Consider the following 20803-nt stretch of genomic DNA (forward strand, 5'->3'; position numbering starts at 1 on the left):
GCTGTGTCTCTGGGATCAGTTGAAACCCTAAGAACTCATTTGGTGCACATGATAGGTTCTTCAACATATTAAAATAACTAAAATTGCCTGTAAATGTTTCCATATTCGCTAAGTACATTATTAATTTAGCCTATCTACATTGCAAATTATAGGGGCAACTGCACTGCCTTAGAAATGTCATTAGGTCTCAGAAGAGAAGTCCTATTGTATCCTTTCTCCCAGTTACAAAAAAATTTATGGAATTACCCTCAACCAATATTAAATATTTGATAGTGATTAAGAGCTCTGAATGAACACAGTTGCATAGGTATTTATACTTACTTTTCCTTTTAATTATCAGATGCCTTCTATGACACATAAATGTTATTAAACATGCACACATACATTTATTGATCCATATACTAAGCAAAGTATCTAACTCCCATTAGAAATATGATGCCTCCTATAAATCATGTTCTTTTTCCTTAGTAATTTAGTAACTAGGAAAGAGAAACTATGATAGGTCTTGGTAACATTTTTCATATAATTCTTATAACTATTATTTTTCCCATTTCTCAAATGCTAAAATAACTTGCCCAAAGCCATCCAGTCATACAAATTAGTCTAATTATACCCACAAGTACTTTTCTCTCAATCTCACTACCTTATAAGAATAAAAACCTAAAATACCATTACTATAGGTCCAGTTTGCAGACCAGTTTTCTGGTCAGATATTCTTTTCTATTTATTAATTATCTTCATAGGCCATTAAGACTTATAAGAAATACCAGATCTCAGCAAACAAATTACTTCTCCAAAATATTATTTTTCTAATCCTCTGAAATCATCTTCAAATATTATTTTCTAATCAAATATAACTATATTCAGTTGGAAGTAGCATCACATTTAAAAGATAAGCAAGAGCATAAAAACAAAATATTACTGAGTAAGTGAAACAGTTACTCCAAGAGTTCACATAGGAATTTTCTGTATTAGTCAGTTTTTCTTCTCTGGGACACAGTACCTGAGATAATCAACTTAGAGGAGAAACATTTATTTTGATTCATGGTTTCAGAAGTTTCAGTCCATGATTGGTCAGCCCCATTATTTCTGGTCCTGTAGTAAGGCATTATTACATCATGGCAGAGGAACAGGACAGAGCAAAGCTGTTCACCTTATGGCAGTGGAAAGCAGAGAAAGCTACGGAGAGGGAGGAAGGGGCCAGAGATAAGAGAGACCCCAAGGGCATGCCCCCAAGGACTCACTCCCCTCAACTAGGTCCCACCTCCTACAGTTTCCATCACTAATAATGCCATTAAATTATGAATACCCATGGCTTAATCGACTGAGGAGGTCAGAGTCCTCATGATCCAATAACTTCTCAAGAGCCCCATCTCTGAACTTTGCTGCATTTGGGACCAAGCCTTTAACACATGCACTTCTGGTGTATATTTCAGATCTAAACTGCAGCAACAACCTAATACATAATAATAAGGTTTTACTGTGTAAGCCAAACAGCTGCTCCTAGACTTTAGACAAGGGAAAAGTCCTCTGAGGAGAAGATTAGCCAAGAAGACCATTTTCTATAAGAATAAATTTTGATTTGGGTCTTGAAATGTACATGAGACTTTTCTCATCAACAAGCTGAGGTTAATCATAGCAGCTACATTATTGGGTTATGTTAATTAATTGAGTTAATACTTAAGTTATTGAAGTGGAGCCTAGTTACAAGTTGCAAGATGGAGTAGGATATCTTGACTACTAAACTAGGACTTTTAAATTGATTTTAATTCTGTGGCCTAGTATACTGTCTATAAGTAGTGTTCAATAACAGTTGTTGAGTGAATTATGAAATGATGATGCATCATTGATAAACTTTGAGCCAGAGAAGTACAAGACAGTTACATTTTCTGAAAGTCAAATCTAATTTTATATTGTGCACTAAGCTTCAGAAATCTGGATATATGTTCCTTAAAATAGACAATGCTTCCTCTCGGTGGGTAGGGATTAAAAGGTAGATTTAGAGAGATCTCTCTCATTCTTGTACCTCACTAGAATCTAAGCTCCTAAGTTTTAATAATTTGCCTCTATTTCTATTACCATTTGAGGCTTTTAAGAAATTTCATATAGTAGGTAATTAGTATTTGTTGTTTGCTAAGACTTTGATTTGATATAATAAAATACATACATTGAGAGAGAATAAATATTTACCAGAAACTATGGAATCCTAGTCCTTTAGATTTCAGTTTTTGCATGATTCACATCTTTTTAATGTAATTTTATATGAAATTATGCATGTATTCACTCTTGTCCTGTTGGCTACTCAATTAAATTTTATACAAATCTGAATAAAAAGAGACCAAACTCTCTGTATGGCCCCAGACCATGTTGTCAATATACATCCAACACTTCAACACCCCACGGGCATCAGGACTCAGGATTTAGGGAGTCTCTCCAATGTCCTTTTCAGTAATGGAGCCTTTGAAAGGAGTGTGAAGCACAGAGCTGTCATGAACCAAAGCATTTAGGATTAAACTATTCACCAGCAACTCATTATCCAGGGAGGAAACCAAAAGTTCAACCCAGGGCCTTTATGCTCCTGCAGTTTCATCACACTTCTCTTCCAACTTGCCTTTCTTAAATGATCCCTCAAGATTATGCTCTGGCCATATAACACTCTCAGTGTTTTCTGAATTTGACCTTTCCTTTTCTACTTTATGACTTCGCTGTTGCTACTTTTTTCTGCTCATGTGGATCTATTTGTCAAATATGGAGCAAAGATCTGCTGTTAGTCGTTAGTCAGTAAATTTATTTGGTAGGTATTAATTGAGAATCCTCAATATGTAAGGCATCATGTAGGTAGGTAATGTAGGTAGGAAAAAAGCACAAGACAGCCCTTGCTGTTGGAGATCATATTTAGAAATTCCCTTGCTAAATATTTACCTCTGATCTACCAAATTTGTGTGGCTCCTACATAATTTCTGGACATGGTAGATAATTTGAAAACATATATGGAATGAATGAATGAATAATCAAAAATTACCATTCATCAACTGGGCATGGTGGCATGTACCTGTAATCTCAGCTACTTTGGTGACTGAGGCAGGAGGATCACAAGTTCAAGGCCAGTCTGGGTACCTTATTGAGACTCTGTTTCAAAATAAAACATAAAAAGGTCTGGGAATTTAGGTCTGTGGTAGAGCCCCCTGAGTTCAATCCCCAGTTTTGCAAGAAAAAAAAATTCACCTTCCATCTACCCTATGTGATTATTCTGTTGCATATTCTTCAAAGAAAATAAATCAAATTTCCTGGTCTTAGAACAGCATACTATAAATATGGATGTCAAAATGGTCAAATTATGCAAATGTTCATTGAACTCCTGTTATATGTGTTTAAAAAAATAAATGCTTTTGAATTTTCAAAACTGCATTGAAGTGCATTTCAAAGAAAAATTATCTTGTGTTATTTCTAGTAATAAGGACTTAAATGGCTTACGTATGAATGGTTCCTTAGGTCAAGTACTGATATAATGCTCTATATTCAGTGATTCTTCCCTTTTATTTACAAAATAGACTGCCATGGTTACACCATGCTCTCCCAGGAGGAGACATGTCTTTGGCATATTTCTTAACCTGAACAGCCACTCATAGGAGTTATAAGATCATCAACCTCATTCTCCCTATGTGTGTAGGTCTCCTGTCAGAAGGCATTAAGAAACTCTATGTACCTTTGGACAGGTGGAGTAGAATCAATACCTACTCTTTTACTTGCAGAACATAAAGATACTGTGCAGCATGGAGCAGCTGTTAACATCCTGAGCCTTTGCAGAAACATGAGAGCAAATGGCTTAGAGTGGAGCCTCAGAAAGCAGAAATGACAGCAGCAATGAAGCCTTTTTATTAAATGTGGGCATCTCCACAGAGGAATAAAGCCATACGGAGGGGATATTAAAGCTTGGGAGGACCTTAACACTCTCAGTGTAAATTGAGTGGGCTCTTCAATCTGGCACTGTTTCTTCACAGGTCTTGTCCTTTTGTGTAACTCTGTGAGAGCAAAAGAGAAAGAAGTTTGAACATTCAGTCTCGCTGGCATGGGAATTTTTTTCTGCTCTCAAAGACTTATTAAATTCAACTTTGGATTTTTGATATGATTCACATGGAAGGTATCACAGCACACATTTCTTTGTAGTAGTCCCGTTATCGCAGATCAATTTGAGTGGCAGTTGGGCAACAAGAGAAGTGAAAAGCACAGTCAGGTCATTATATAATCCAACAAGATTGTCTCATATGAAAGTCAGAACACTTTTAGGTATTACTCAAAGCCACATATCAAAACACCGTTTTCATTATGATATGACAAAGTTAATCAGATGTAGACAGACTATTTTGTCTGGGTGGCTAGATGCCAAAGTAGAGTACAGACACAATTTTAAGAGATAGACTATTAAATGTTGCATATCTTCTGATTTTTATTTTTTATTTAAATTTTTATAATTTTTATTTATTTATTTATTTATTTTTTATTGTAAACAAATGGGATACATGTTGTTTCTCTGTTTGTACATGGAGTCAAGGCATACCATTTGTGTAATCATAAATTTACATAGGGTAATGTTGTTTGATTCATTTTTATTTTTTCCCTTCCCCCCACCCCTCCCACCCCTCTTTTCCCTCTATACAGTCCTTCCTTCCTACATTCTTACCACCCTCCTTAACCCTAACCCTAACCCTAACGCTAACCCCTCCCACTCCCCATTATATGTCCTCATCTGCTTAACAGCGAGATCATTCGTCCTTTAGTTTTTTGAGATTGGTTTATCTCACTTAGCATAATATTCTCCAATTTCATCCATTTGCCTGCAAATGCCATAATTTTATCATTCTTTATGGTGGAGTAATATTCCATTTTATATATATATGCCACAGTTTCTTTATCCATTCATCAATTGAAGGACATCTGGGTTGGTTCCACAATCTGGCTATGGTGAATTGAGCAGCAATGAACATTGATGTGGCTGTATCTCTGTAGTATGCTGATTTTAAGTCCTTTGGGTATAGGCCAAGGAGTGGGATAGCTGGGTCAAATGGGGTTCCATTCCAAGCTTTCTGAGGAATCTCCATACTGCTTTCCAGAGTGACTGCACTAATTTGCAACCCCACCAGCAATGTAAGAGTGTACCTTTTTCCCCACATCCTCGCCAACACCTATTGTTGTTGCTTGTGTTCTTGAAAATCGCCATTCTAATTGGGGTGAGATGAAATCTTAGGGTAGTTTTGATTTGCATTTCTCTTATTACTAGAGATGTTGAACATTTTTTCATATATCTGTTGATTGCTTGTACATCTTCTTCTGTGAAGTGTCTGTTCATTTCCTTAGCCCTTTTGTTGATTGGATTATTTGTATTCTTGGTGTAGAGTTTTTTGAGTTCTTTATAGATTCTTATAATTTTTTATTGGTGCATTATAATCATACTTAATAGTGGGATTCATTATGACACATTCATATAGGAACACAATTTGATCAATCTTATTCCTCAGTACCTTCTCTTTCTCTCTCTTCCTCCCTTCCACTGATCTGCTCAGTCTACTCTACTAATAGCTCTTTATCATCATCATCATCATTATTTTAATTAGTGCATTATAATTATGTGCAAGTGGGGCTCACTGTGGTATATTCTTACGTGGGGCATAGTATAATTTAGAATGCATTGCTTGAAGGTGTGGCTTTAGAACACATTTGCATGCACAAATTTACCTATAGACTGTCTCTGGGTGTGGTGGAAATATTACAACCTTCACTTAATATTCTCACTTCAATAATTCTTGAACCTATCTATTCCTTGAGAAGTTTGACTTAACTTCTGATAAGTTGGGCTATCTTCAGAAATTGATTATTTTTATGAGTTGCTCAGTACTCTTATCTTATTAACAAGTGCACCCAAACATTGTTAAAGTAGTGGCCCCTAGACTACATTTTGCAGAACACTGACCCATAGTTATGAAAACTGTTAATCATTGAATACATAAAATATCCTTTCTTATTATCTACAGTAAGGACATATTTTAAGTATCTTTTTAAAACTTTAAGCAGTAAAAATATGGGATTAAAAGTTGTCTGGAATAGGATTCAAATCCTGGTTCTGTCACTAGCTACGTGTCTTTGGGCGACCCACATGATCCCTATAACCTAGTCTGTCTCTGAAAACTCAGACAGTTGTGGTCAGGATCATATGAAATAATATATCAATTAATGATTTGTAACATTTTAAGCATGTGTGAGTGTGTTTGTGTGTGTTGCTTGTAACCAAACTGTCCTCATGCATCTGAGTAACCTTGCTGGGTTTACCCTTTTGCCACCTTGTTCCATTCAGTTTCTTTCCCTTGTCAATCCTGTAAATCCTTGACCACAGGAGTGTTATCAGTTGTACTCCCTCTCATCTTTCCTCAACTCCTATTAAACTCACCTTCTATGTCTTACCACATTTTTGTTGAATATTCACTTAGATTTCAAACAACAATTTTTTGACAACCCTAGCACTAGATTCTGGTAATTCAGAGTAAAATAAAATTTGGCTTTGCCCTTGAGTAGCAAACTGATTTTTATTAATGTGTTGATGGGAAAAAGGTTGAGTGGAACCCCATAAATATGCATGTGACTGTTAAATCTTGCTTAATAAAAGCACTTCCTTTATTCATTGATTTAGAATAAGATTCTTGGAATTTCCAATAACCAAGAAGTCACATTGCTTGATTTGCTCATTATTAATCTTTTCTTTTTCCTTTAACATCTCAGGTTTTGTAGTTTCAAGAAAAACAATTGTGTGGTATTGTTACCATACCAGTTTCCTGTGAGACAGAGTTTGGGATCAGCAGGGCCTTTGTGCATTTTCTCAAGTTTTATGAAGTACCTAACCACACATACACACACTCCTACAATGTGGGATAAAATCTACATAGGACTTTCTATTTATTCTACCAAGTAATAGTGATGGTTTCCTGAAATCCAGTGAATAATCACAACTGCTTCATTGATGGTTCTGTATGACACCATGTGAAAAAATGCTATAAATATTATAAATGTGGTTCCACTATTTTGAAGTTCCTTTGGATGCATTATATCATTTAAAAAATAAAAGCGTAATTAATTTAAGCATAAATTCAATTATCTAAGATGTGTGCATCATTCTGCAAAAACGCAGGCTATGTTGTCAGCACTCAATTAATATCCATATCTGCAAAAAGCCTTTAGATCCCTCCCCTCCCTAGTATCCTCCGAGTTATTAAATTTCACACTCCCAGGGTGTTTTATTTTTAAAAACTGTTTGCAAATAAATGTATCCTTCACATGCAATCACATGCAATAGTAGGTTGGGTCAGGGGCTAAATTCTTGTAATCTGAAGACCACCACAGATCAATGCAGCTTTGTCTGCTAGTCAAGCAATATATGATTCTATTCTGAAAAAGAAAGGATACTACTTATATAATAATTTTCAGAAAATGGGATATTTTCCTTGGGCATGTACTATATTCCTTGGCTTAAAGCACAATGTTCTTCAGATCTTTTTATTAAATATACTTGACAATAGCAGTAAGTTAGTCAAACATTGTTTATAAGTTTGCATAAAAAAGCTTAGACTGAAATAACAATAATTTGATGATAGAATTTAAAGAAGTCACTGTGAAGCGAGAGCTGAAGTTCTAAAACACACCACTATTCAACTAGAGAAAGTTGTGACATCTATGTTTAAATGAACTGGAGAGATATAATACTTAAATGAAAGTATTTAATGAAGTTAGCATTTGAATATATAACATCCCCTTTCTAAAGAAGTAGTGTTTTAAAAATTCAAAAAACATTTTGTTCCCAGGAAATTTCATTTATTCATTATCCCCCTATTACAAGCACACATCATAAGACTTATGCATCTACAAACATACACATTACTTAATTGTCACAATAATTCTCTAAATTAAAAGGATGATATCCAGTTTTACAGACTGGGCTACTAACACTGGAAAGATTAAGGGACAGAGCAGCAGGGGCAGTATTTTAGAATGATTCTGAGAATAAAATGTCCCCCAGTTCTGAACTAAAGAGTAGGAGGTATTGGTGTCTTTCAACTAGAATAATCTGTGCTTAACTCTAACAAGCTTCTTCAAAACATTTGGAAATAGAACTTGATAGCAAATGTTCTTCAGAACCAGAACAGAGTGAGGACGAGGAACCAGGTGAAATTATACTTAGGATAACTATCCTTTTAAAATCACCTTTCATGAATTGTGTTGAAGATTAAAAAAAAAACAAACTTTTTTTCTTTTTAAAACAGATGGAACCACTTGCTCATACATCTGAGTATTTTCTCAGTGTTCCTGGGATCTTGTTTTCCCTCAATGTAGATAAAGTAACCATTAGTGCAATGAAAATTTTGTTTTATTGGTCTTGATGGAACATGTTTTCATTATATAGCAGTATTAAATACTTTGTAAATAATTGTTGGTGACTAAATGCTTGCTAATGTACTGTTGATGCTTTTCTGAATAATTTATTTGAGTTATCTTGCATAAGAGCAGAAGAGTTAGACAGTGTCTTTCCGGACAGAATGCATATCTAGCTATGGCCCACATTTCTCAACTAGAATTGTCTAAAGCAAAGAGGGAGAGAGAGAGAAAGACAGGCATGGGGAGAAGGAAGGAAGAAGGGGAATCCTACTGCATTTCTTTACCACATAGAGAGGTGCTGTTGTTTCCAGACATAGTTAAGAGATTTAGTGGAGTGCTGGAGAAAAGAGGAAGCTGGATTCTTTTGGACATTAGTACAGCCCCACTATATGTCAGTGGTGAGCCAGTCACTAGAGTCCCTTAGAGCTCTGATGGGTTGTGGGATATAATATCCAGTGGCCTGATGCCAGACTGGGGAGTGTAAGAGCCACAGGACTCTCTGAAAGCCAAGAAATTCAGGGAGCTGGCCAGCCTAGCATGGCCTCAGGGACAGGAATGTATGCGTGCTTCTGATCATTCTTTTATTTCAGTTGTTGAGATGGAACAATTCTGCCCCTGTAACTGACGCGTTTGTCATAGTTACTTTTTTTCTTCCTCTGTCCCTTCATTTGCTGCAATACTGCCAAGCCCATGGAGGTCAGAGAGGGACTGAGTTGCTGAGTGCTACGTCCTTAAGAGAGAACTTGTAAGGGTGGTTTCCTCCACATTAGCTGAAATGAGTTTAGCTTCTCTACTGTGCTGCTGAGGGATGTGATCAGGAGTCACAGATGACTGGATAACTGGTGACACAGTAGAGCAAATCACAAGCAGAAAGCACATGTGTAAACAAGATGTGAAAGACGCTTTTATACCCAACCTGCAAGAAACCCATTAAGCAAACTAAATTACATGCCACCAGAGTGATGGCTCACTGTCCCATTGAAATGGCAACATTTTGAAGTGAAGGAAGAGATAACATGGTATAAGACATAGAGGCTCAAAACAATGAAAAAACTTTGCATTCTGATTAGAGTGTGCATGTTCCAACTGAAAGACAGATTTCCATCAACACTCAACTAACTGCAAATCTAGAATGCCTTAAAATATTGATACTTAGAACATCTTTAAGAGCACATTTTAAAGTCATCATAATCTGTGAGAAAGATCAAAGCCTCACTAAGATACAGTTCTTGGTACCTATTGTCACCATCTTATCCTTATTTAAGGAAATTAAAATTAAATTTCAGTTGGTTTATGGCAAGGGCTTTGGAATATAGTAATGCACATGGTTCATTTATTCTTTCATTTATTTTACATATATATCAATTATAAATAAAATATATACATGCTTGGCAGAGAGCCAGAACAATGAATAAGAAACATGTCCCTTGCCCTGACAGGTCTACGACCTAGTAGAATAATAAATTAATATTTACCAAAAAAATATACTAAATATCTTAACATGCAAGTTCTCATGTAATACTTACAGTAGTTCTAGGAAATGGGCATTTTCTAAATTTTATATGTAAGGAAAATGAGTCAAAGTTTGAGTAACTTGCCCAAAGTAGCAAGCTAAAGAATTGTTGGGGTAAAATTCACACAAAATCTATCTGGCTTCTATTGGATTATTTTGACTATGCATTGGCATGAGTTCTCCCACACTGTGATTGTTATCTGAGAAGGAAGTGTTAAATAATATCCTAGACCTAGAAAAAATAGTCTGTATTTTATTTTCAATTTCCTAAAATCACTTGCTCTGTGTGAGCACAAATAATCCTTTCTTTAGACTTGCCCACTTTTTTAGACTATCTTTAAAGTTAATGGGTAAATAGACCCAATCTCCCTGCCACAGTCCATCAAAATGAAAAATATGGCGGACACCAGAGGACTTGAACTTTATCCTTTGCCTCTATTTCCTTTTCTCTCTTAATAACAAAACTACACCAGGATCCCTTGCTCTTAAATTTGAATATCTGTGAGAGTCATTTAGAGTTTTAAATAATAATATATAGTATATTAGTAAATAAATTAGAACTTTAAAAATCTAGTTTAATAATCACTTTTGGTTGCCACTGAGCTGTACATGCTTTGTGATTTGCTACTGTTTGCACATATGTTGTCCAAGTTAATTTTTAAAAATAAATTGATGAAGACAACAGTTTTTGCATGGATTCCTGTTGATGTTTTCTACCTTTCTCCTCATAATAGGAGGCTGTCCTCATTATTGTGCATATTCCAATGGGAAGAGTTAGAAACCAAAGGGCCAAGAAAATGCTCTAAGACACATTTGTGTGTGTCTGACAAAGCTTAGAAAGACACAGCCAATCTGTACACATTCCAGTAATTCTCATCTAGATCTAGATTTAGATATAAATGATACCATGAAGCATTGAAATAAAAAAAACTGAAAAACCTTCCACAGGTCATTTCACTGATTCTCCTACAACCAAAAGAATTATTCTTCATTCTTCATTTTAATTATACTTAATTATTTTTCTTTCTCGATGGTCCTGCTTAGTAAAAGAAAAATGAAATAAAAATTCTAGATTTCATATTGTCTGTACAGATGTATAGTTCATATATTCTCAGAATCTCCAAGAGAAAAAATTTGGTTATAAATTAATATCAATAATTAAAAATTATCTATGAGGTACTTCTTTTACAATAAAGCATTCTAATTATTTCCTGCTTATAATTTGACTCATTTCTACTGTGTTCTTTAAGAATCCAACTCAAATTTTTCTATAAATAGATGAATAAATAATTTGCAGAGCAATCAATACACTGAAAGTAAAAAAAAAAAATTATCCTGGCTCACGTGGTGCCAGTAAACATTTGGTCAAGCCAAATGCAAAGTGTTAGAATTCTTGAAAATCAAGGTTGCAATTATGTTCTCAAAAATCCATCATAACTAAAGTTAACTGAAGCCCATATTTTTCTCCAACATGTCAGTGAAATATGAGTAATCAGTAAGATTTTGTTTTTGCTCTTTTGGATAATATTTAAGTATATTTCTATGTTGAACACTACATCATTAAGTTTTTTTAGAATTATTTCTTGCTGTATATAACCTGATGTTTTACACTCAATTCTATGATGTAAGATTTCTCTGTTCTATTATAAAACACTTGAAACTTGGTTTAATGTCTTTTCAAATTGAAACTCCTGTTGGGTCCTATTTAAGAGGTCTTTTCTTAATGCCCTAGGATATATTGTTCTCAAGAAGACCCAGGAATAATTGGTTGAGTTACAAAGTAATCAAATGACTTAAATCTTAGAACACAGACAGCATCACCACTTTCATGCCCTGCCTACCACACTTGGGCACATGCTCAGTGCTATATTTTACAATGCTTTCAATTAAAATGATTAACATTTTCTTTCAAGTTTAATAGCATATAAGTCCAAATAATTATCTCATTACACAAACTTGTGTATCCATCTCTTTTTCTAATGACCTAGGAACTTCTTAAGACAGAAAACTCCACCTTTCTCTTGATTCATCTTATTTGTATGCTTAATACAGTTGGAGATACCATGTAGATAACAAAGCTTAAATTGTGGGTCCCCTCATTTGCATAAAACTATTCCAAGGCCCTGGGTGAAATCTCAACAGTGTAATTGATTACATGGTCATTAATTTTTGCAAATTTTGTAAGGGCAAGATATTTTAATTAGACAGCTGCATAATTTTGTAGCTTAGTTTGCTAAGTTTGTCTCCTTGTCTTTAAAGAAGTCTCCCCGCATTCTAAAGATCTGATTGTTGAACTAGATTTTTCCTTGATGACACACCCTAGTAGTTTACTATTTGTTAGATGAATTGATAAAAGTAAGGAAGAATGAGTATATTATTAATCAGTGTGTTTTACTATAAAAATCAGCAATATGGCAAAAATTTTCCACAAACCAACAATAGGTAGTACTAACATATCACCCTAATAATACCTGTGAGTTCACAAAGCTTTAACACAAATGCATCTTTAAATGAATCTTTCTATCAGCACTTCAATTAAATTTAATCTTTATTGAAAATGATAAATATTGGAATGTTGACAACTGTACTATTTGTAGAAAAGGATTATTATACTCAGTGGTTAGAGAGGAAAAAAAACTTGAACACATACCTGTTGAGTGACTTGCTCATGACCAGGCTGTGTCGGTACTGGATGTCAGTCCTGTGATACTGAATCTACTCTTTTCATTACAATAGTGTCTACAAATGTAGTTAAATAAGCTAAAATTTATTCTACAAGCTAGAAGTAGAAAATAAAATAGGTTTGACAATGTTGTTGGCCCCAAATGATAAACAGTTTCCCTTCTTTCCTCTTCTTTTTTTCCTTCCTAATCCTGCCCTTACATTTCCCCTCCTCTCCTTCCATTTCTTTTCTCCTTCCATTTCTTTTCTTTTCTTCATGCAGGTGTTTAATACTACCCAACTGCCGAAAAAGCTAAAGCTTTTTCTTTTCTTTTTCTTTTTTTGGAAAATTCGATGAATTTCTATTAAACACAAGATGAAAATGTGGTTGCTGGTTAGTCATCTGATGATAATCTCATTTACAACCTGTCTAGCAGGTAAGCATATCCTTTGTATATTTTCTATAAACTATGCACACATAATAAATATGTTTTGCATTTCACTAAATCAGTTGTATGGAGTTAAAATTAATGTTTTCTTTTGACATTCAAGTCATACGAGTAAATAAATTTAATGTTAGGCTTGACCCTATTTTTTAAAATTTTTGCTTTCAATTAAAATTCACAGGATTTTGTCACCTCATATGGTAATATGCTGGTAAATGTTTAAAATTTGGATATCTAAGGGGAAGAATTTCTGGCATGTCGCATTTGTCCACTCCTGAGAATAAATCCTCCTAGGATTGTCAGTTTCAAATTAAAATCATTTAATTTGGAATTGGAAACAATGGGTCACAGCTCACCATTAAATAGTTATTTTCATCATCCAGATAACGAAATACTTAAATTCAACAGTGAAATGAAAAGTGGTTAAAATATTTTGAAAGTAATGATTTTAAATATGTTCCCTTTGTTTTTAATAAATTTATTGGTAACTTCATAATAATGTAAATGTTAATTCTGTGTTTAACAACTGATTCATAAAATTCCTGAAAATTAATAATCAATTCTTGAGAGTTACTATGAGTAGGTACAAAACAGTATTGAATTGTACATATCTTTGATCAATTTAGTCAATCTTAGATAAATAATATTTAAAATAATTTACAATGTGTGTAGGCACATTCAGAATAACAAAGGAGTTGTGAGAGTGTTCCAGTTTCAGGACAAATATTTTAGGTCTGTCATTTGAAGACAGATATGAAGCACTCAGAGATATTTCCTCCAAGGCAAGATGCATCATATTTTTATCTGAAAGTAGTGTTTTCTAACAATCAGTATTTCTGATACCTTCATGTCAATAATCTTAACTCAGTAGACTCATATAGTGGCTGAAGTTCAAGACATAGCTGTGTGTCCACCCTTTACATTAATTAATTCTTACTGATTGCTTTAATGATAAAACTGAGGAACATTCTATCCTATTCCTAATGTATTTTTAAGGAAATAAAAATAGTGTTTTATTTTGGGTAGAAAATTTTATTATGCCGACTCCAGAATCCATAAAAGAGAGCTTCATTATTGCTTAAGAATTTTAATGACATTGACTACTATGTATTTTATAGCTATAATAATTACATACACATGCACAAATATAATTGCATACATTATATGTATACACATATGTAATGTAAATGCAATTAAAAATGTGGTAATATTATTATTGCAAAGTCTTATTTATATGTATGAAGTCAAAATTATCTTATTAGTACCAAAAATTCATATGAATTTTATTGATTACAAACTAGTGCTGCAACTATAAAATGTAAAGACAAGAATATAACATCTGTACAGATGTAGAGATACTTCTACCTGAAAGGTGAAGGACTGATTCTCCCATGTCATTAACTAGAGTCTCAGTTATTCAAGTAATGTTTGAAACCACAACTCAAATAATTACTTTATGTCAAAATTGTTTTTTCTTTTTTGTTTTAGAGTTTACATGGCACAGAAGGTATGGTCATGGAGGTAAGTTGATGAAAGGGAAAACCCCTTAAATAGCTTTTCTCAATTGAATCAATTCTTGTTTCTTCCTTGTGTTATTACCTCTCTAAACTTGAAAACAAACTTTTAATGTTAGATAACTTAGGAAATTTACATGATGGTTTTTGTGAGATAATAAGGCAGCTTGTTCAATTGCCAAGTGAATAAATCACAAATAGGATTGTGGCAGAAGGAAAATATTCAATGTGGCCTGCATTATCTTCCTATATGCTTTGTAACAATGCTATGCTACTATAATTTGAAGCATTACTTTAAACATTATAGCTGTCTAATTTATTTTAGAAAACTGTTTGCATTGCCTTAAGAGAGAAAACTGAAGTCAGTGAAGTTAGAAACTTAAGATTTGGTTTCATTAGGAGCCTGTACATGTTGCAGAATTTATGGTTCAAGATGTATTAAACAATGGACAATCCTGTTACTTTGTATTCTACTTTGACTACTCAACAGTTCTTGCAGAAATAGAGGCAGCATGGTATACTAGAAACAAATGCAATCTTGAATAAGGCCAACCTGGATTTGCACCTACAACCTAGTTCTCACTAGCTGATTTTGTGAATTCTCGTGTATATTATTTTACTTTTATTAATCTCAGTTTTGCACTTTGGAAAAAATCAGAATCGTGAGTACCGATAAAAGAAGGCAAGAAAGCTTGTAGCATAGTGACTGTGCTTAATGAATACAATAAAACTGGTAACTCGAAAAAGCATAATGATAATGATAGGAGATTGGAAAATTAGGAAGAATCTCAGCAACCAGTGCCACAACTTGCATGCCAACTGGAGAATTCCATGCCAGTTTGAAGGAAAAGAACTTCCACAAGTGGGATAAAAGGACAAGAAATTCTTAGCCCAAAGTCCATCAAAGCCTTTTCTGTTTATACATTTGTCAATTGGGAATCACTATATGTAGGCTGTATAAGGATGAGTTTGATGTGTTCCTTGATGTAAAACCCTTATCATGTAGTAAGAAATAAGATAACCCTTTTATAAGAAAAAGTGCGATGGATGTTTTAAAAGAATTATTTGCAGAACTAAGATATGTTTAATGATAAAGAGGGTAGGGAAAGGAAACTTCAAGTATTTTAAATGTTAGAAGTAGAGTAAATTCTAAATAGAGGACAAGACACAAATAAGAGTGAAGAGTATTAAAAAAAAAAACACTACTCCTATAGTGTTTTGTAGGATGTTAGTAGTTTCATTAAAATTGACTTCATTATCCAATAAATTTAGGAAAAACTGGCAAATTTAATTTTAATCATTTATTATTAATTTTAAATAATATGTATACTACTTATACACTAAGTATAATATGTATTCGTTTCCTAGGGCTGCCATAATTAAATACCACAAAATAGGTGACAATGAACAGAAACTTACTATCTCACAGTTCTGGAGGATAGATGCTCATAATCAAGGTGTCAGAGGGATGCATTCCCTCTGGGACCTAAAGAGAATGTCTTCTTCCTTCTTTTCCAGCTTCTGCTAGCCCCACAGATTCCTTTGCTTATGGCAGCATAATTCCAATGTCTGTCACCAACTTCACATGATGTTACCCCTCCATTTCTTCACATAATCTTCCCTTGGTGAATCTCCATCTCTATGTCCAAGTTTCCTCTTCCATAAAGATACCAGTCTTATTGAATCAGGATCTACCTGATGACCCCATTTGAACTTGATTACCTCTATAAAGACCCTATTTACAAATAAGGTTGCATTTGGATGACTGGGAATTAGGACATATAATTTTTAGGGGAAGAGGAGGAGACCTTATTTAACCCATAGCATTGCTCTAACAAAAAGTATCGTGACTCTCTGAGAAGAATTATAAAATGTCCAGATGTTCCCAAGCTAATTTGACCACTAGCTGATGGCAATAAGAACACTAACTGCCCCCATTTTAAAAAATGATTTTTAATACCAAAAAACTCATCTATACTAAATTTAAATGTATGATATATAGTAAAATCATCAGAACCAACTTCATTATTCTTCATGTTTTTAATTGTTTTTTAAATTTTTCATGTTTTGTGAAAGCAATATTGTACTCTATCAAGATAAGAGAATGAATATAATCTAGTTGCATAAAACCAACTTGTAATGCTCAGATATTTAATTACTATTTGAATCCTTTGAGATGTGTGAGGTGATGCACATGTGTAATCCCAGCTACTTGGGAGGCTGAGGGAGGAGGATTGCAAGTTCCAGGTCAGCCTGGGCAACTTAGCAAGACTCTATCTCACAATTAAAAATTATAGCCAGGTGCAGTGGCACATGCCTGTAATCCCAGCTGCTCTGAAGGCTGAGGCAGGAGGATCGTGAGTTCAAAACCAGCCTCAGCAAAAGTGAGGTGCTAAGCAACTCAGTGAGAACCTGTCTTTAAATAAAAAGAGGGCTTCAGATGTGGCTCTGTTCAAATGGCCCTGAGTTTAATCATCCCCGGTACAAAAAAAAATTTATACATATATATATATATATATATATATATATATATATATATATATATATGTATAAAGGGCTGGGGATGTAGTTCAGTGGCAGAGTGACCATAGATTCAATCTCCAGTATCTCTCCCCTTCTTTCTTTCTCTTTCTCTTTCTCTTTCACACACACCCATACAATTATGGTTTGGACAAGAGATGTCCTCCCAAAATTTATGGTTAGATTATGAGATTTGGAATATAATCAGTGGATCAATTCACTTGGTGGATTAATAATTTAAATGAATGTAGTGGATGATAAGTGTAGGCAGAGAGACATGACTGGAGGAAGTGTTTCACTGGGGTCATGCCTTGGGGGTTTATGTTTTGGTGCCTCACTCTGCTTGCAGGCTTACATGAACTGAGCAGTTTTCCTCTGCCACACCCTCTGCCATGATTCTCTAGTTCACTCAGGCCCAGAAAAATGGAATCCACTGACCATAGACTGAACCTCTGAAATCATGAACCCAAAATAAACTTTTTCTCTTCAAAGTTGTTTTTGTCAGGGATTTTGGTTACAGCCACACAAAACTAACACACACAAACACACATACACCCTAATAATAATAATATCATTTGAAAGTAACTACTTATTTTAGGTGCTTTTTCATTTGTCATCTGCATTTATCTATCAGAAAAAAAGAATAAAACAAATCTGCAGCTATTTCAGGACCAAATTTCATCTAGGCTAACCAAAAAATAAAAATAAATATTTTTAAAATTCTTTATAATTCAATGACAAAAAGTATAAAGTGAAGAAATAAAACAGTAGTATTTATTTCAGAATAATTAGAATGAGAAATAATCTGTAATTTATACTTTACATCTTGCTAGGACTCTATCATATCCAAAGCTAATATTAAAAAATAATTATTTTCATGACTTGGTTGGAGGGAGGGCAGACAGGGACTTTCCCATGTCTTTAGAGCATTTTCACCCAAATTTCCTGGATATTATTTCAGTTAGTCTTACAATGGTTATTTAGCATTATTTTCAGTACATTTTTATCCGAGTGATATTTTAGTGATTATTACTATTTTAGTATATGTGATAGCTCCATAGACTGGATTCTTGAAGTAGGTGCATCAGCTGGAACATGGCACATCTGAGGATGAAGGCAGATCTTAGGAAGCTCTGGAAAGATGCTGTGCCAGTTGTATAAATCACAGTGTGTATCTGGACACTGGTCCAGGAAATGGCTATGGAAATTTGATGGGCTCTGCTTGGGCAGGTAAAGTCAAGCAAAGGAGAATTCTATCCACTTAAGTTTTCTGTTAACCTGATCTTAGTTTTCATTCTGAATTTCAAACTGGATTTCTGCACATTTTGCATTTTTGTTTATGATAAATTATTACAATATTACCTATTACTCATGACTCTAAATGCCTACAAAACCGAAGTTTTCAAAGCCAAGCCCTAAACATCAAACATCTTTATTCTTTTATCAGTAGGGAATGATTGGCAGTGAAGACAAGGATCTGTACTGCCTATAAGTATGCTTTGAAACAACTTAAATATTGTCTTATTTAGAGAGGTTACTTTATTTCAAGAGAGCTTGAACCCCACCCTATAATGATTATGCTATTGTAAATATTGTAAAAATTCCAATATTAGACTCTCTTCAAATTTTTATGCCATTACTTTTCTTCTAATAGGTTTTTTCTGAGATTCTTCTTATAATATGCTTAAAAATTATGTTTAATAACTAACAGATTGAGATGACATTTCAGAATGAGAATTGGAATTTGTTTCAATATGGATATAAAATGAATAAAAATAACTCTCCAGCACAAATTTTATTTTACTTTCAATCTCCAGAAATAAAGTAGAATAACAAGATTATAGAGGACCATCTCCACATAGTGAGAAATGAAGTAGTCATAATTTTGATCCAACAACTGACTGATTATGTTAATTTTGAGACTGCAAATTGCACCAAAGAAAAATCAGTAACACTTGCCTATCAATCATAAATATACAAATATAAATATATATATGTAAATATACAAATATAATATATATAAATATAAATATATATACATATATAAATATAATATGTATAAATTTGACTACAAATATGTAAATGATTTTTTTCTTATTAATATTTTGATCAAATTTAAGAAAGATACTTCACTGATAGACTTATGACAATCATGTTAGAAAATAAATGAGTCCACATGAAGAACACTTCAAAAGAAAAAGAGATGTAAAGTGTTACATCTTCAATTAGCTTGAGAATTTGATGCTTCTCTATAGAAGACTCTATCCAACAAGAAAAGGGGAGTATATTTTAAAAATAATCTTAGCTTCTGTTTTAAACATAATCCCTATTTGTTTCTTATTCTGCAGATCAGCAGTGGTCTTTTGTTTACATTACTTTCATAACTGCATCCCACATCCATTTCTTTCTAGTTTAAACCTTACAAAGCCTTATGCAATCACTACTGTATTCCCCATTAAGTAAGATAGTTAGATAAAACTTCTCCAAATTGTTGCCTGTAGAATGTAACTTTGAAAAAGTCCCAAAGGAAAATCCCCTGACTCTGAAGATCTGAGATTCTCTTAAAAGTACCTTTCACAGAGCAGAAGTTTTTGATTTTCAATAATATTCAACCTATCCATTTTTTTTTCTTTCATGGTTCATGCTTTTAGTGTTGTATCTAAGAACTCATCGCTGTACCCAAGATTAGATCATCAGCTGAACTAAGAACACTAACACCTAAGGTTCATCAAACTGTACTTCCCAAGGCAACATCTGAAATCCTTAGTCTAACATTGTTGTACTTAGCAGAAACACAAAATCAAATCCAGTGAAGATTTAGTGGTCTTGGGTGTACATTATAGGCATAACCACATCCCACATCCATTTCTTCTTGATGATCTTATCTACTGGTAATACCATGATGACATCATCATTATGCTTTTAATTAAATGCAGCTTACTTGAAATATAATTATAAACTTTTTACTCAGTAAAATATGTATCTTTAGTATTCTAAATATTTATGTATAGGATTTTACATGATGTTTGAAATAATTCACACTGAAATCACTTTATCAAAGGGTAAAGTGAAAATAGAAGTCACCTTGCTCTCAAAAAGAGAACCTAAATATACTGATAAAAGTACACTTCTCTGTTTATCTTTTTGAGTATTTTTATTTGCATTGGGAAGAACAGCGGGATCTCTAAATCAGCAGGTATTACTAAATTGCTCCAGAAAGAAAAGCTTGTGCAATTGGGAGAGTCTCAAGGAAGTGCTTATGAAGTTGTCTAAGTGGGAAGAAAAATAGCATGACTTTTATCATAGATAAGCACAGGGTCATTTCTCTCAAAAATTGGAAAATCTAGACCCTCTGTACAAAATGGAAGTCTCTAGTCTTCAGGGATTTGTATTCATTTCTCTTTTCCCCTGGTGTGCTGTTACATTCAGAAAGGCCAGAAAGTAGCAGGCATCATCAGTATAGTTATTAGAAGTGAAGCAGAAAGCATTTTATATAAATATATTTGGTTTTCTCAACCTCAAGAAGAATGTGGAACTAGAGTCAGCACTTTCAAAATCATTAGCTGAAGGCTTCTGTGAATCCTTTGCATTCACGATTTTATTTATTGTTATGGTAGGCCCATGGGGTCCCAAAGACATATGCCCCTGTTCTTTTCTTTATAAGTGTAGAAGCCATGTAGCACAAGTAGCTTGTATAAAATAGCAGTTAAAAAGTGAATTGCTGGAGATAA

At 33.8% G+C, this 20803-nt stretch overlaps 1 protein-coding gene across 6 annotated transcripts in view; it reads left to right on the forward strand.

The window, feature by feature from the left end:
* The window catches only part of Cntn1 (contactin 1), a 364554-nt gene that overhangs the window by 202272 nt on the left and 141479 nt on the right, over positions 1-20803 (forward strand). For 4 of the 6 annotated variants that reach the window (XM_047548778.1, XM_047548779.1, XM_047548777.1 and 1 more), the window contains 2 exons: positions 12969-13029; positions 14527-14559. In XM_047548778.1, coding sequence (XP_047404734.1) covers positions 12969-13029; positions 14527-14559 — 94 coding nt within the window. Of the gene's footprint in view, positions 1-12875; positions 13030-14526; positions 14560-20803 lie in introns of those variants that run through there. The other 2 variants (XM_047548775.1, XM_047548776.1) reach the window with 1 other exon arrangement.

The sequence above is a fragment of the Sciurus carolinensis genome, chromosome 4 (assembly GCF_902686445.1).
Source record: "Sciurus carolinensis chromosome 4, mSciCar1.2, whole genome shotgun sequence".
Lineage (NCBI taxonomy): Eukaryota > Metazoa > Chordata > Mammalia > Rodentia > Sciuridae > Sciurus > Sciurus carolinensis.